This window comes from Colletotrichum orchidophilum (assembly GCF_001831195.1).
Source record: "Colletotrichum orchidophilum strain IMI 309357 chromosome Unknown Scaffold_57.1, whole genome shotgun sequence".
Lineage (NCBI taxonomy): Eukaryota > Fungi > Ascomycota > Sordariomycetes > Glomerellales > Glomerellaceae > Colletotrichum > Colletotrichum orchidophilum.
The window spans coordinates 34142-48529 of NW_019173013.1; the positions used below are offsets into that span (position 1 = coordinate 34142).

Sequence of the window (14388 nt, forward strand, 5' to 3'; positions counted from 1 at the left end):
AACGAAACAAAAGTCTCCAGGCCGCAGCTCCCCCTCCCTGTCTCCTCGCCCCCGACTTGTTGCTACACTGGTTGACATCTAAGTCATTTGACTTCGCGCAACATACACCATGGCTGGCCCTTCGACCCCGAGAAATCGGGAGGATGCCAAGAAGCGTAAGAGAGAGCAGAACGAGAGGGACGGACAGGCGAAGCGCCTTCGACAGAAGACCAAGATGAGTACGGCAAATGGTCAGAAGAACGGGAATACCGACGCCGACGATCTTCGCGACGGTGCATTGAACGTGCTTTCGCAGCTTCAGAAGGACCTTACCGACGACCAAATCGAGACCGAACTTGTCAAGCTTGGGAACACGGAGGCCCAGGAGGCGGGATGGCAAATTTCCCTGCCAATGGGCGGCCGAATGGCTGAAATCGACCCAATCTTCGCCGAGAATGAGAAGTAGGTGCATTCACTGACGTCTTCGTTGACTTGGGTCTAATATGAGACCAGATACCTGATTGTCACTTACAACACATCCTTGCAAATCTACTCGGTAGCCGAGTCACTACTGATCCGAAGAATCGCGCTCCCGGTGGTCCAAAATACATACGCGGAAAAGTCTTCTGCTCCTACAATCGTCGCCACGCGCCAATCGCAACTCAAGCCCGACTTCCTCTGGGTAGCTTGCTCCGACGGCAGGGTCTGGCGGGTGAACTGGAAGAAGGGAACCGGTGTCTACGACGAGTTCCGGACTCAGTCGCAAACGGCTCTGGACCTGTCCGTGGCAGAAATCGAGGGAGAAAAGAAGACGATGGAGGTTCTGTACGTCTCGGAGGGAAAGAAGCACGCAAAGGGCGAAGTTGTCGCATACTCCGGTCCCGATTTCAAGCAACCCACCTCCGAGGTCCTCTTTGCAACGAAGCAGGTCGACCAGGCAATCCACTTGTTGCGCTCTAGTATCGATGGCAAGGTCATTGTCGGAGCAACAAAGGATGGTCTCATTGTCGGTACTACGACGCCAGAGTCATCCCAGGCCGGCGCCGGTCCTGAGTGGGAGTTCTTCACCTTCGACACGACCGATATTATCTGCTCCCTCGACATTCGAGTCACCCACAGCAGGGAAAATTCTCTTGTCCTCGACCTGATTGCGGGTGGTGCCCGTGGTGCTATCTACTACTACGACGACATTCTCAGAAAATTGCAGAACCTGAATGCACCAAAATCAAAGAGGGACGCTCTTCAGAGCCGTAAATTTCACTGGCACAGGAGGGCTGTTCACAGCTTGAAGTGGTCAAAGGATGGTGAGAGCCCCGGATTCCAGTTGCTCTGGTAGGCAAACACTAACAGATCCCAGGTCAATACATGATTTCCGGTGGTTCGGAAAATGTCCTCGTGCTCTGGCAGATGGACACCGGCAGGAGGGACTATCTCCCCCATCTCTCGGGAAGTATAGAAAATATCGTTGTGTCTCCCACTGGAGCATCCTACGCAGTCCACTTGGACGACAACTCTGCTATGGTCTTATCCACGGCAGAGATGAAGCCATCGACGTATATCTCGGGTATTCAGTCGGCGGCTCGATTTACCTCTACGCCAAAGGACCTGCTCGTGAAGCGTGTCTGGTCTGTGTCAGATGAGGTGCGGCACCCGGTTCCTGCGGCACTGAACCCTGCGGAGCCTTCAAGACTGTATGTGTGCACTGGGACGGGCCAGCAGTCTATGCTGGCTGGCGAAATCCAGTCAGCACCCTTGTTGCAATCATTCGATATGGAGTCGTTCCGGAGTATCTCAAAGCAAGCTCTGGCAAGAACCCAGCCGACAGATATCAACATCACGTCAAAGGGCAATCCCATCTCAGAACCTCGCATCACCCACGTCGCGTTCTCGCATGACGGCAGGTGGCTGGCGACCGTTGACGACTGGCAACCCCCTAAGCGTGACGTTGAGAAGGTGGCTCCAGAAGCGCGTGAGCAGTTTGTGAGAGAAAGGCGCGAGATTTACCTTAAGTTCTGGTCTGCCACATCTGGTGAAGAGCACTTTGCCCTGTCTTCGAGAATCAACAGCCCGCACGTTACAAGTCGGCCAGAGACGGTCCTGGCCCTTGCAGCAGACCACACAACGAATAGATTTGCCACCCTTGGAGATGACGGTATGGCGCGGATATGGCAGTCAAGAACAAGGCAGCAAGATGGCATCGCGTCCAAGGACAACGCTGGTGAGGCTCTGCACTCGTGGTCATGCACCGTGACCGTGGGCCTCGGAGGCAACGTGGGAGCTGATGCACTTACCACCACCGGAGAGGTGACGGGTGAGCGCAGCGGCAGCCTGTGCTTTTCTGAGGACGGCTCGACACTTTTTGTTGCCTTTGGCAACTCAAATGATGGCGGCATCTACGTGATCGATACCGAGACTGGTGAGATCAGATCAACATTGGAAAACTTGTGGAAGGGCCACATTCGCCGCCTTCAGGTTCTGTCCCCGTACATCATCACTCTTTCGGATGACCTAAGAGTGTTTGATGTGGTCGCCGACGAGTTGCAATATGGCATCCAGCTGCCGAGCGGCCGCAACGCTACGGCAGTCAGGGAGTTTAGTCACTTGGCTGTTGACCGCAAATCGCGGACGTTTGCTGTCGTCGTGCCCGGCGGCCAAGCGTCGCAGCTTGCAGTTTTCAAACCGGAGGAGCCTGTGCTGCTGTGCGTGAGGCGGATCCCCCACCGTATCACCAGTCTCGTTTCAACCGGAAGTTCGTCAGGCTTCGTCGCGGTCGACGACGCCGCGCAACTATGGACAGTCGCCGAGGCCTCGGATCCCGCCGCCGTCGCTCTCTCAAGGCCACTGGAGGACATGCAGCTGGATAGTGAGCCGGTTGCTGGAGATGTGATCTTGGACGACGCCATCGAGGACGAGGAGATGGCTAGCGACAATGAGCAGGAGACAAAGGCTGTCAACGGAGAAGAGATGGATTTGGACGATGACGACGCCCAGCCGGCTGTCATCAACAGGCAAAAGCTAGCTGAGCTGTTTGATGCGGCGCCAGCTTTTGCAATGCCCTCGGTTGAGGACATGTTCTATAAGGTGACGGGGTTGTTGGCGACGAAGCCTCTGGGGTCATGAAACGGCTAAACAAAAGTTGTCAATCTATGTGCATTATACCCGATAATAGAAGAATGTAGTAAAAGCATTTGGATCTTCAATAAGGGTATCTTCTGGAGAGGTTCGCTTGAGTTCGCGCCAATGGTGGGCGGCTTTCTTCCGGATTCGCAGCTCGTTATGAAATTCCTGAGGGGCACGAGAGGGAATGACAAAAAGAGGCAAACCCGACTCGAATTCGCGGCTTCTCTCGAAAACGAAATCATTCTTTTGGCAGCCAAGTTCCGCTACATGTGTATGGCGCGAGCATCATCGGATGACATTGAGAGACACCTGACTTACTATGACAAGAAAATGCGAAAAACCAAGCTATCCATGACATGATGTAGGACCATGAGCCGACATACTCCCTTGCCAGTAAAGGCTAGAATCGTAGCGCTCGGCCATCGATTACAACGAACGCTGCTTGTTTAAATCAATCTCGTCTTTGGCGCCTATGAGGACTAACATGAGCCGACATAGTGAATATGACCGACATTACCTCACGGCGCCGAAATGCGGGGCAAGCTGATCGGTGAGAGCCCCGCCGCCCGCATTACGCCATCCCGTCGCCCAATTGCTCAAACAACGGCTTACTTAACAGCGGCGTGCTAATGCTGGAGCCTCCTCCTATCCGGATCATACCACTGATATACAGCGAATCCGTGGTCAAAATCAATACTAAGTGATACGCGAACTCGGTCCATTAAAGTTCCTACGGTTGTGTCGCTTTTAGTGCAGCTCAACCTTAGACTTTTGATCTCGATCGTTGGATTCCATTAGATTATGAGACAGCAGCAGTGAGAAACCATGTCTTTCACATCAATTCCGATTCTCGACCTTGCCTTGGCGCAGGACCCCGAGACGAAACCCCAATTCCTCATCAACTTGCGCCATGCACTCATGGAAGTCGGGTTTCTGTACCTCAAGAATGTTGGCATTCCCGACGAGTTGTTCAAGAGGGTAATCACAGAAGGCAAGAGCTTCTTTGATATACCCACCAAGGAAAAGTACAGCGAGCTCCTTTGGTCCAGGGAGTCAATCTCTAGGCACAGTCTCAGGCTTTCAGGCGATCTAACATCCCGGCTAGATTACAAATCGAGATGAAGAATGCCAAGTCCTTCCTGGGATACTCTCAACTCTCGGCGGAGATCACAGCGGGCAAGATAGACCACCGCGAACAGATCGACCTCTCGACGGAACACCCGCTACCGGGGCCGAATGATCCGCTGTACTACAACCTCCTGGCCCCGAATCAGTGGCCCTCCGAATCCGCTTTACCCGGCTTCCGCGCCACCTTCACAGAGTACATGGACCGCATGGGCAAGGTCTCCATCGCCTTCACCTCGCTCATCGCCGAGGCCATCAAGCTGCCCCCGGACGCCTTCAACAAGTACTTCGACGCCAACCAGCAGCATAAGCTCAAGATTGTGAAGTACCCCGACCTGCAAGAACTCGGCATCACGGATCCGGGGATCCAGGGGCAAGGGGTCGGTCCGCACAAGGACAGCATGCTGAGCAGCTACCTATTGCAGGCAAGCCACCACCGCGGCCTGCAGGTGCAGAACGTCCGGGGCGAGTGGATCGACGCACCACCCGTCGATGGGACGCTGGTCGTGGCCATCGGGCAAGGGCTCGAGGCCCTGACGCAGGGGGTCTGCGTGTCGACGACGCACCGCGTGCTCAGCCCGCCCGCCGGCGAGGGTGCGCGGTTCTCGATCCCGTTCTTCCAGGGTGTGAGGGGTGATGCCGACTTTGAGGATTTGGAGACCGTCGGGGTGGGCCGGATGCCCGAGGACATTCGGGAGCAGAGGCGGCTGGTGCTGAAGAGGAACGGCGGGGCGAGGCTCGACGACGTCGAGTTTACGTTCCGCAAGGGCGGGGTCGCGAAGACGCTTGGGGAGGCGACGCTGAGGAACAGGGTCAAGAGTCATCCGGATGTCGGTGAGAGGTGGTATCCGGATATTCTGGCCGCCATTCGCGAGGAGCAGGCTAGAGCTGCTGGCGGCGGAAGTGGGGGGAAGGAGGAGAAGGGCGCGGATGTGAAGGGTGTATTGGAGGTTTCGTCGGTCCCTGTTCCAGCGCATTGAGGGCGGAGGGATACATATCTCAGCCTCGTGTGAGACCTCTCTCCTCCAGGTGGTAGCGCCTGGATAGAGTCTCGGGTCCAAGGGAACTCATCAACTGTCCCCGCGCAGAGTCCAACCTGCAGTATAAAATCAGTAATTTCACACAGGCCAGGAGAACAGACGCGCTCGACCTTGCCGAGCACCACATGTTGTAGTAAATATGCATTTACTCATTGCATTGTAGTTTTCTTGATTTTCCGAAAATTAAAAAGGGCAAAATTCCAAATTACGCCTTTTCGCTTCATGCCCGGGCCAGACTTCGACCGACTCCGCCCATCGTCTGTTCAACCTCACGTCGAACCGTCATGCTCGTCCCTGAAAACTCCTTGCAACTCCAGTCTGTTCATGACCTCGCTCTTTTTTCTCTTTCTCTCTCCATCAAACTATGCGGCAACAAAGGAGGGGAAGCAGTCCGCAAGACCCTTGCTGTGCTTGTTCTCGGCGTGCTCGGTGAGACTTTCGCAAGGACACGATGTCAATACCCTGAATCGCAAAACGCCAAAGTCACGTAGGAGGAAGGGGCGGGAGGTTGTGACTTACGCCGGTGCCTTGGTAGTCTTGAGGAAGGTGGACTTGCAGATTTGGCACTGGATATCCTTGGCCGCGGCATTCTGGTCGCAAGTAGTGTCAGTCGCCTGGTCACAAGTACCGATTGAAGCGATTGGTATTGCGAATGAATTGTACGTACCGCCTTGAGCTGAGAGCCCTTGGGCTTCGCGTCCTTGGCGTTGCGATCACGCTTCTGCTGAGCCTTTGCGCCCTGCGTTTACCCCAAAATGTCAGCATCGGCTTCGGCGCTGCCCCTCATTTTGTTTCCACCGGACCCTGATCACCGGTGGGGGGAGAGGGGAGGGCCGCTGGATGCACATACGTTACCCATCTTAATGATCTGTGTCGGAATTGGAGGCACGTTGTAGTATCGTGTTGGGGGGGAGGGAGAGGTTGTCGAGTGCAAAGGGTCGGTAGCGTTCGTGAAGAGCTCGTCAGATTTTGAGGAGTGAGGAAAGGAAAGCAGTTAAGAGCGGGTGCAGACCGGTTGGCACCTTTTTTTTTTTTTTTTTTTTTTCCCTCTCTCTCTCATGCCCCTCGGACGACCCCGTAGCGCTTCTGCATGGATCGGCATTCCAGACTGTCTTGGGCACGGTCCTGTCGGGCCAGTAGCTTACCAGTTGCTGTCTCCACCTGTGGTCTTCACCGACGGGACAGCCTTTTGGTGGGTCGGGACTGACTGAGGGCGGGGGGGGAAATGTTCGGGTCGGATTTTGTTTGTAGCGCTCTAGGAATGTTGCTATAGAAGCCGTTTTCACATGCCTGGCTGCCTGGCATTGTTTCATTTCAACGGACCCATGTTCCCCAATAGAGTTACAGCTTCCACGCTTCCTCTGACCGACCAGGCTCGTCTCGGCATCCACTGCGGCTTTCCGCCCCTCCATCAACCACGAGCCTCCGAGTAGGACTGAGCCCAGATATTACCTATTTAGGCACTATTCGATAGCTACCACATTGCTCACCGAGTGAGCTCTGGCTCATTTCGATGCTATAGAGGTTACTGGCAGCGCGGTCCAATCCACCACCTCGCTGCTCTCAGGGTCGCGTGAACTTGGCTCTGAAAGGCTGCAGCTACCTCATAGAGCCTGCTCGTGGCCATGCTGTATCTCTTCCACGCATCTCTGAGAACTGAGAAACCCGTTATTCGCAATCTCAGCCGTGGTGCTGACCAAACACCAAAGAACGCTACGCATCATGGCGACCTCCAAGATTGTGTCACCAGACAAGCTGTCTTCTGATGAGTTTGAACGTCTGCTTGCGCGTTACGAGCCCCTCATCAAATCCATTTCGGCCACCAAAGGTGGTATGTCGGCCCTCGATCGCGCACATTCCCCGCATTGTTATCTAGCTTGCTGGCAGAGATCTGACTCCTCTGTGTAGCCAAGCCTGCTCAAAAGATCCTGCAAGAATTGGATCACTTCCGATTTGTCGAGGCGCCGGCACTGTTTTCGCAAGATGGACCGAAGCGCGAAATGAACCATGACGACGTAAAAATCCTCGTCGAATGGAAGCTGTGAGTGCAAAAACTTTCTTGATCACACGTTTTCCCTCCGATGTACATGCGGAGCTTCGGTCGGGTCCACCGCTGCATAGCCCCATTTCCAAGCCTCTCGCATAAGTGCGCACATGTTGAATCATGTGCCTCTGAGCTGCTGTCGTGATTGGAAGAATTGCGTGGTCTAATATCTTTGATGCAGCCGCCACGGGAAATTTCGTCCGACGCTGATGAAATTCGTGTCATCTAACGATTCTTCGACTGTTGCAGAGACCATCCAGGAATCCATTGAGAGCTACCGAAGTACATCGAATCTTTCAGCTGCTTTAGGCATCCTGGCCAAGTTGAAGGGCATTGGCCCCGCGACTGCTTCGCTTCTCCTTGCGGTACACTTTTCTGAGAGGGTCATGTTCTTCTCCGATGAAGGGTATTACTGGTTGTGCAACAAAGGCCAAAAAGCATCACTCAAATACAACATGAAGGAGTATGAGTCCCTCAACATCGAAGTAGGAAAGCTCATGAGAAGACTCGACGTTTCCGCCCTAGACGTAGAGAAAGTAGCCTACGTCCTTCTCAAGCAGGAGGGCTCTGAGCCAAAGCCAGCGCCTGATGGCCCCCTGTCAGACATCGCAGAGAAGGGCGTTGCAAAGACAGAGTCAGCAGCGCCGACGAAAAGAAAGAAGAGCTCTGAAGAGATAGTTGAGGCCGAGATCCCAGTCAGGCGATCGCAACGCAAGAAGACGGCGTAATAAGCTTAAAGTGGTCTGTGTTCGGAAGGGGAAAACGGGCCCGTCCGAAACACGGCAGATGAGAGCCACAGAGCGGATAATATGAACCAATCCGGGTCGATGGATCTGCTGGGGTTGGCCGGCGATGCATACGTCTATAGTGAGATGATGTGGTGAATGGTGCTTCATGTGTCCCAGGGCCTGCGCTATGTGGAGACCGGTCTTGGAATTATGAGCTGGAAGTCTCACAATGCGGCTGCTTTTCTCTGCCAGTTAACCCACCCATTGATCTTATATCCAGGAACGAGGTTCGATGAGGCTTGTGGCGGCACAGCGGCCCGGCTGCAGCGCTGTCAGCGACGAGAAGTGTCCCCCACCGTTGAGCCGCGGCGATCCGACCTTTTCCCGGCCCCGCGTGATCTTGATCCCGGAACCCAGTCGGCGGTGGGCCCCGATCCCATCGCTCTGGGAACATGGTCCAACGCGCCCATGCGACGACTACACGACACGGAGCTTCTGCAGGTACCACCCGGTGCCTTATAGCTATTTGCACCGCGTGATGGACGACGACATGTTCCAAAACGAATCTGGGCCAGTCGATGACACGTCGCAACTGCCGGACCTGGATTTCTCATCAATCCCCGACGACCTCCTCTCTCAATTCCTCTCACCTTTTGATACCCCAAGCCTGCTTTGGTCACAGTCTTTTCCAATAGCTCTAGACAATCAACCACGAGGCTTTATGCGTGCCGACGAAATCTTCACCGAGGATGGCGGGCCCATCCCGCTTCCACCGAGATTTGCTCTGATTAAACGGAGCCTCGTCGCTGGCAAGGAGCACGCCATAGTCAAGTCTTGGGAACGCTTGTTAGTAGCTCTTCGAGCCGAAATCGCAGTCATCGGTGTCAGGAAGTCTGACATTTTCCCGACCATTGACTTTTCGGAGCTCCAAAACCATTCCCTTGTGTCCGAGTTCACCGCCAAGCTCCGGCGTCGAGGTGGTGCCATCATCCGCAATGTTGTACCGGCCTCTGAGGTCCATACTTGGCGGGAAGAGACGGAGATGTATCTGTCGGAGAACCCGCACACCAAGAGCTGGCCGACGCGCGACCCGCACCTGTTCGGGATTTACTGGTCCCCATCGCAGATCAAGGGCCGAGCCCATCCCAACGTCCTAGCCGCGCAGCGGTTCCTGATGCGCCTGTGGCGCTCTCGAGACCCTAACGCTCCTGTGGTAGCCGACCTGCCAGTGGCATATGCTGACCGTCTAAGGATTCGAACACCGGGCGACGAGGCCTGGCATCTAAATGCCCATATGGACGGCGGCAGCGTCGAGCGGTGGGAGAGCGACGGTTATGGGAACGCAGGCACGTACCAGCGCATATGGGATGGAAATTGGGAGGACTACGACCCTTGGGACAGCAGCACGCGGCTCAGAGTGACATCGGACCTCTACAACGGCGCGGGTTCGTGCAGCATGTTTCGCATGTTCCAAGGCTGGCTTTCCATGTCCGACATCAATCCGGCCGACGGCACCCTCCTGCTCTGCCCCATGCTCCAGCTCGCCACTGCCTACTTCCTGTTGCGCCCCTTTTTCTCGCCCCGCAACCCCTCCCCAAGTTCGCACAGCTTTCTCGCGCGCGAGAACTGGGCATTAGACTTTGCCCAGACGAGCATCATCCAAGGCGCCGTACCATCATATACGCAAGAACTTAACTCGGCGCTCCACCCACATCTTCAGCTCGACAAGTCTCTCGTGCGCATACCACCCGTGTTGCCGGGCGACTACGTCGTGTGGCACCCAGATATGGTGTACGGAGTCGACAGGGTGCCGACGTCTTCAGCACCCGCGACCATCATGTACATCCCGGCGTGCCCCCTGACGCAGACGAACGCGCTGTACCTCGCCCGCCAGCGGAAAGCGTTTCTTCTGGGTCAGCCGAGCCCGGACTTTGGGGGCGGGAAGGGGGAGACGACGCACACGGGCCGCCCCGGGACACAGGAAGTCAGTGATGCGGGCGGGGAGGATGGGCTCAGAGCCATGGGGCTGCTGCCGTGGGAGGACAAGGAAGGGGGGAACCCGACGGAGAAGGCTCTGGTTAGGATGGCGAATGCGATTTTGTTTCCAGAGAGCTATGATATGGTTTGAGCATTTCTTGAAAGGGGTGGGGGGTTGCCTGGCGTTTGGGTCGATACCTGGGTGCATCTGGAAAGCGATTCGGTGTGTTTTGGTTGTGGGTGGACAGGAAAAGGTCAGGAAAAGGAGCAGTATAATGGAGATAATGTGGAAATATCCTCCAGGGTTGCGGAATATACATGCAAGGCCCAGTGCCGCCTGCTGGTGTATGGTTTTCTCAAGCTTCGGCTATGCTTTTGCGACGGCTAATCGAACCTTCCCCTTCCTCCCTCGGGAAGAAAAGCCATGATCTGAAGTGGGAGGCTATTATAGAAGCCGCGGAGAACAGGCCCGGACTCAACTCAACTGTATTTCAATGAAGCTACCTCTTGGGCCTTCGTACACGTACTTCCCGAGGAAACACATCCATTTTTTGTATTTGCCCTCAATCAAGACTAAGTACATGTCTTTGGTGATTACAAGACAACTACAATAGCACCTCAATCAAGCACTGCCGAAGTTGCGACCAAGCTAGCCTATAGTATATCCCACTCGGCCATCATCAGCAAGTATTCCACTAACCTTCGGCGCCCTGCTGATACTCTGCATCGTAACAGTGGGAAAAGATACTCTTCGCACCATCATGTTCTCTACTTGAGAGCCCAGTCTGACTGGACGCCAATTTCGCCACTATTGAGAAAGCATGCAGTGCCGCTTTGCCATGCCCCTAACCTCGGCACATCGCATGACGGTGCGCTGAGGTTTTTTTGTGTGCCTCATAATAGAACACAGATTTAAATACTACGCATCACGTTAGATGACGTAGAAAGATCAGACTTCACTGCAGCAATGCCAAGTTGAAACCGAAAGAGTGGTTACTGGATCCAACAGCTGCCGCGAATTCAAGCTTTCGAGCTTCGTCAAGTTCTCCCCCACTTACAGATCTTGCCAACAGTTGATTGTGCCTGGGGGGCATAGCCTATTATTCGACAGCGGATGTTATGATGGGCGGTGAGAAGAGAGCTGTTCAAATACCAGCCAACATCACTAGGGAAGTTTCTGCCTAGTGGCATCAACCAAAATCACAGGGTCAAGACTGTTCTCAAAGGTTTTGACGAATGAACATACTCAGTTTCCCTTGAAAGTTCTTAATGGTCTGAGAACGACTCACCAACCACGCAGTCTCACGTTGTACTAGTAGTAGCGAGGCTCGTCTATCGTGAAACGTTGGCCCCTTTTCGAAAATTCAGTATACTCACTACCTTCGGCGGAGATGACAAAAGATCCGCACTGACACACCATCCATCATATGAAAGACCTCTCTCTCTCTCTTTCTTCCCCTCTGAACCTGATTTGGTCTCACAACATACGTACAAGCCGCAAAAAGACATCGGAGACAAAATATACATGCAACACCAGGCATTCGCCGGTCGTCTCCGACCCGACTACTACTCCGGCCCTCGCTGGTTTATCGATGGGAGAGCGGACGGGATCCCGAGTTCTCCAGTGGGTGTGGTCGCATGTGAGAGCTTTGCGTGGCAAAGGTGTTCATGTGGGCTATCCCTGAGACGACGCGAGCGAGGCACGAGCAAAACAATGTCGAGATATTATATATGTATATTATATACATTCAGTTAATTAGAAAACAAACCTGCAGCATACTATCTATCTATCGAACGTCTGCTTTGGCCGGAGACGAGCGTGTAAGTAGGCAGATCAAAGCAAACAGCAAAAATTCCGAAACCGAGAATCGAACTCGGGGCTATGCCTAACCTTTCACGCAATGAGAGGGCATCATGTTGGCCACTACACCATATCGGAGTCTGAACATTTTCGCAGCCAATTGCTAATGAACTTGCTTGACCACCAATAGGCCCCACTTGTTGCAACATGCCAGTCAACTCCTAGCGCCTCTCGTGGCCCACAGCACCGGGCCTACCCCCGAACGTCGGCGTGTCTGCCGACCGAGCCTCATCCGAAATACCACCTCGAGCGAGTCAGGGCTCGGCTCGCATACTGTGTCAGAAACCCGACCAGTTCGTCTCTGCCCCTAGATGCGAATCCCGGCTGGCTTTGGAGTTTGGCGTTGCGGTCTTGGACTCTTGTCTAGTTCCATGGACTAGCCCATCTTTTGTGTGCCGCGCAGCTGACTGGACTGGCGCCACCACCGACTTCGCAAAGGCACCCGGGTTGTCGGATGGACATTATCCGGCCTTCCTGGTGCTGGGATCTCGAGCTAACCACTGCCACCATCACAAACACCAATAACATACTACCCACCGGTATTGCATCTCCGGAGCACCGGCATTGTATCTCCGGAGAACCGGAGTAGGATGGTCGCATGTTAGTGTCAATGTTTAGAATGGTGTGGGTTTAGATGACATTGATCGATCCTTTCGGAGTTCATCGATTCTGGAAGGATGGAGAGATGCTCTGTCGGGGCTTGGCTGAAGACCCTTGCTTGTTTGGGGGCCTCGCTATAGCCTCAGAGATAGATAGTACATCCGGTATTCGAGACATTGATGTACTCGATATCTTCGATCTTGGCTCTATCATCAAGCTCCTGTCCCTCTTGACTGACCAGACCTGCTGAGCTTGCGAATGTCTTCTCCCAATACTACGCTACAAGGAGAGAGTGGAACGTTTCCTCAAGAACAACTTGATGCGACTGCGAGCCCCGAGTCGTGAAAGGAGATTACGAGATCTCCGGGATCCGAACTGTTCGTCGAATGGATTCCCCGTTCCTGGTTGTTCATTCGTCATACTCGACAGAGCTGGAGAGGCAATGACGCAAGTCAGATATCATATCGGGGCTCAAAATGTCCCTCAACCAGATTGGCGGTGGGATATGGTGGGTTTCTCGCCCACGTGCTTGGCTCAGGCCAGACTTCCCCCGATCTTGGCAGGCAGGAAAAAGATCCGGGACTTGAATCATGTATTCGTATCGTGCATCGGAGAAGATGACAGATGTGGCGCAACTTCTCCTCCAACCCAAGGAACTCCAATCCCAACTTCCCCTGTGGGTTCTGAACTCCACTGACGCCCCTCGCAAACTCCCTGATCACTCCTCCTCAAGCCATCCTGGAAAAGAGTTCTCAGCACCCTGGGAATGGAATGCCGTCGTTGCAAGGGGTCCTATCCGAGCGGGTTGACAACAGCTTCTCGGAACTTCTGGCCTTGCATACTTACCGTTTCTGTGAGAGTTGACGGTTGGTGAACCGTAATGTGGCACACTGGACGCACTCACACCCCTTCTTGAATCGCCGAAAATGTTAGACTTCCTTGATTGATACAGGCCCCCTCAAAGCAGTTGCGTCACGCCAATCCCAATCATGTTACTCTTTGCCTAGTCCTGTGGAATCTCAACCAAAAGAGGGGCACGACTTGCCTCCCGTTCTGATAAGGAAAGGCTTCAAATGTTAAGGTTTCTTGTCTAACCCATCAACTTGAGATGACGTTGTGGACTTTGGCGGCCCAGCCGGCCAAAGGAGTTGGTTGCGGGAGTCCCACTTGCAGCTGGCCGAACTCTTGTGCTGTCGGCTAAAGAGAAGGTCCATTGTCTCACACAAAGGATGCCATTACGGCAAAAGATAGCTTTATCCCGATAGGAAACCCGATTTGTGATCCCTTCAATGCCCGAGTGGTGGCGTGATTGACGTTGAGCAGAATTTCTCCTCGCTAGGTGACACTGGGAGTTAATGGCTCAGTCTCATTGTGAAGTCGAGATGATAGCTAGTTTAGGAAAAGAGTCTAGTGAATGCCGAGACATGTTAGAGCTTCTGCAAAACTAGGAAACACGGCCATCTCAATTTTCAGTCTAGGTTCGAAATTCGAGTCCAGGTCCGGGTCTTGGTGGTGGAGTGTTGGGGTCGCATATGGCCCATCGCCGGCAGCAATGTATCTCAGAAGATGCGGCCGGAACTGTTATGACCCCAAAATCCTCCTCCCCGTCAAGAGAAAGGGGGAGGGGTGCTGTTGAAAATGTTTGCTCACCCAGTTGAACGAGACCGGGCGGCCTCGGGCCATTGCGGTAATTCATACAGTCTACAACAATGTCCAGTTAATTCGACCGGTAATTCACATCAGTGACATTCTCCTCGACGGCTCTGATGAGCTCGTTAGCTGTAGGGCGTTGTTCTGCGACATTGGAGGAGAGTAACCCCGTGAGGCGTGCTAAGAGATCTGGATATATACTGTGACGATTCGTTGACCATGACTTTACCTTGGTGATGCTGCTTGGATATATAAAGTAATATA

At 53.9% G+C, this 14388-nt stretch overlaps 5 protein-coding genes across 5 annotated transcripts; 4 read left to right on the top strand and 1 right to left on the bottom strand.

Moving 5' to 3' along the window:
* Positions 1 to 109: 109 nt before the first annotated feature.
* CORC01_07212 (WD domain-containing protein) lies at positions 110 to 3099 on the top strand (the record flags this gene model as incomplete). Its single annotated transcript, XM_022618850.1, has 3 exons — positions 110 to 441; positions 493 to 1283; positions 1337 to 3099. The coding sequence occupies 3 exons, from the start codon at positions 110 to 112 to the stop codon at positions 3097 to 3099; spliced, it is 2886 nt and encodes a 961-aa protein (XP_022474584.1).
* Positions 3100 to 3924: 825 nt separating this feature from the next.
* Positions 3925 to 5204, top strand: CORC01_07213 (2OG-Fe(II)oxygenase superfamily protein; the record flags this gene model as incomplete). Its single annotated transcript, XM_022618851.1, has 2 exons — positions 3925 to 4151; positions 4205 to 5204. 2 exons carry the CDS (start codon positions 3925 to 3927, stop codon positions 5202 to 5204), a joined length of 1227 nt encoding a protein of 408 aa, XP_022474585.1.
* Positions 5205 to 5626: 422 nt separating this feature from the next.
* CORC01_07214 (uncharacterized protein) lies at positions 5627 to 6123 on the bottom strand (the record flags this gene model as incomplete). Its single annotated transcript, XM_022618852.1, has 4 exons — positions 5627 to 5699; positions 5784 to 5854; positions 5932 to 6003; positions 6115 to 6123. The coding sequence occupies 4 exons, from the start codon at positions 6121 to 6123 to the stop codon at positions 5627 to 5629; spliced, it is 225 nt and encodes a 74-aa protein (XP_022474586.1).
* An 863-nt stretch (positions 6124 to 6986) lies between these two features.
* Positions 6987 to 8036, top strand: CORC01_07215 (uncharacterized protein; the record flags this gene model as incomplete). The annotated part of the gene is made up of 3 exons (XM_022618853.1): positions 6987 to 7095; positions 7173 to 7305; positions 7490 to 8036. 3 exons carry the CDS (start codon positions 6987 to 6989, stop codon positions 8034 to 8036), a joined length of 789 nt encoding a protein of 262 aa, XP_022474587.1.
* A 292-nt stretch (positions 8037 to 8328) lies between these two features.
* CORC01_07216 (uncharacterized protein) lies at positions 8329 to 10164 on the top strand (the record flags this gene model as incomplete). Its single annotated transcript, XM_022618854.1, has 1 exon — positions 8329 to 10164. One exon carries the CDS (start codon positions 8329 to 8331, stop codon positions 10162 to 10164), a length of 1836 nt encoding a protein of 611 aa, XP_022474588.1.
* Positions 10165 to 14388: the final 4224 nt, after the last annotated feature.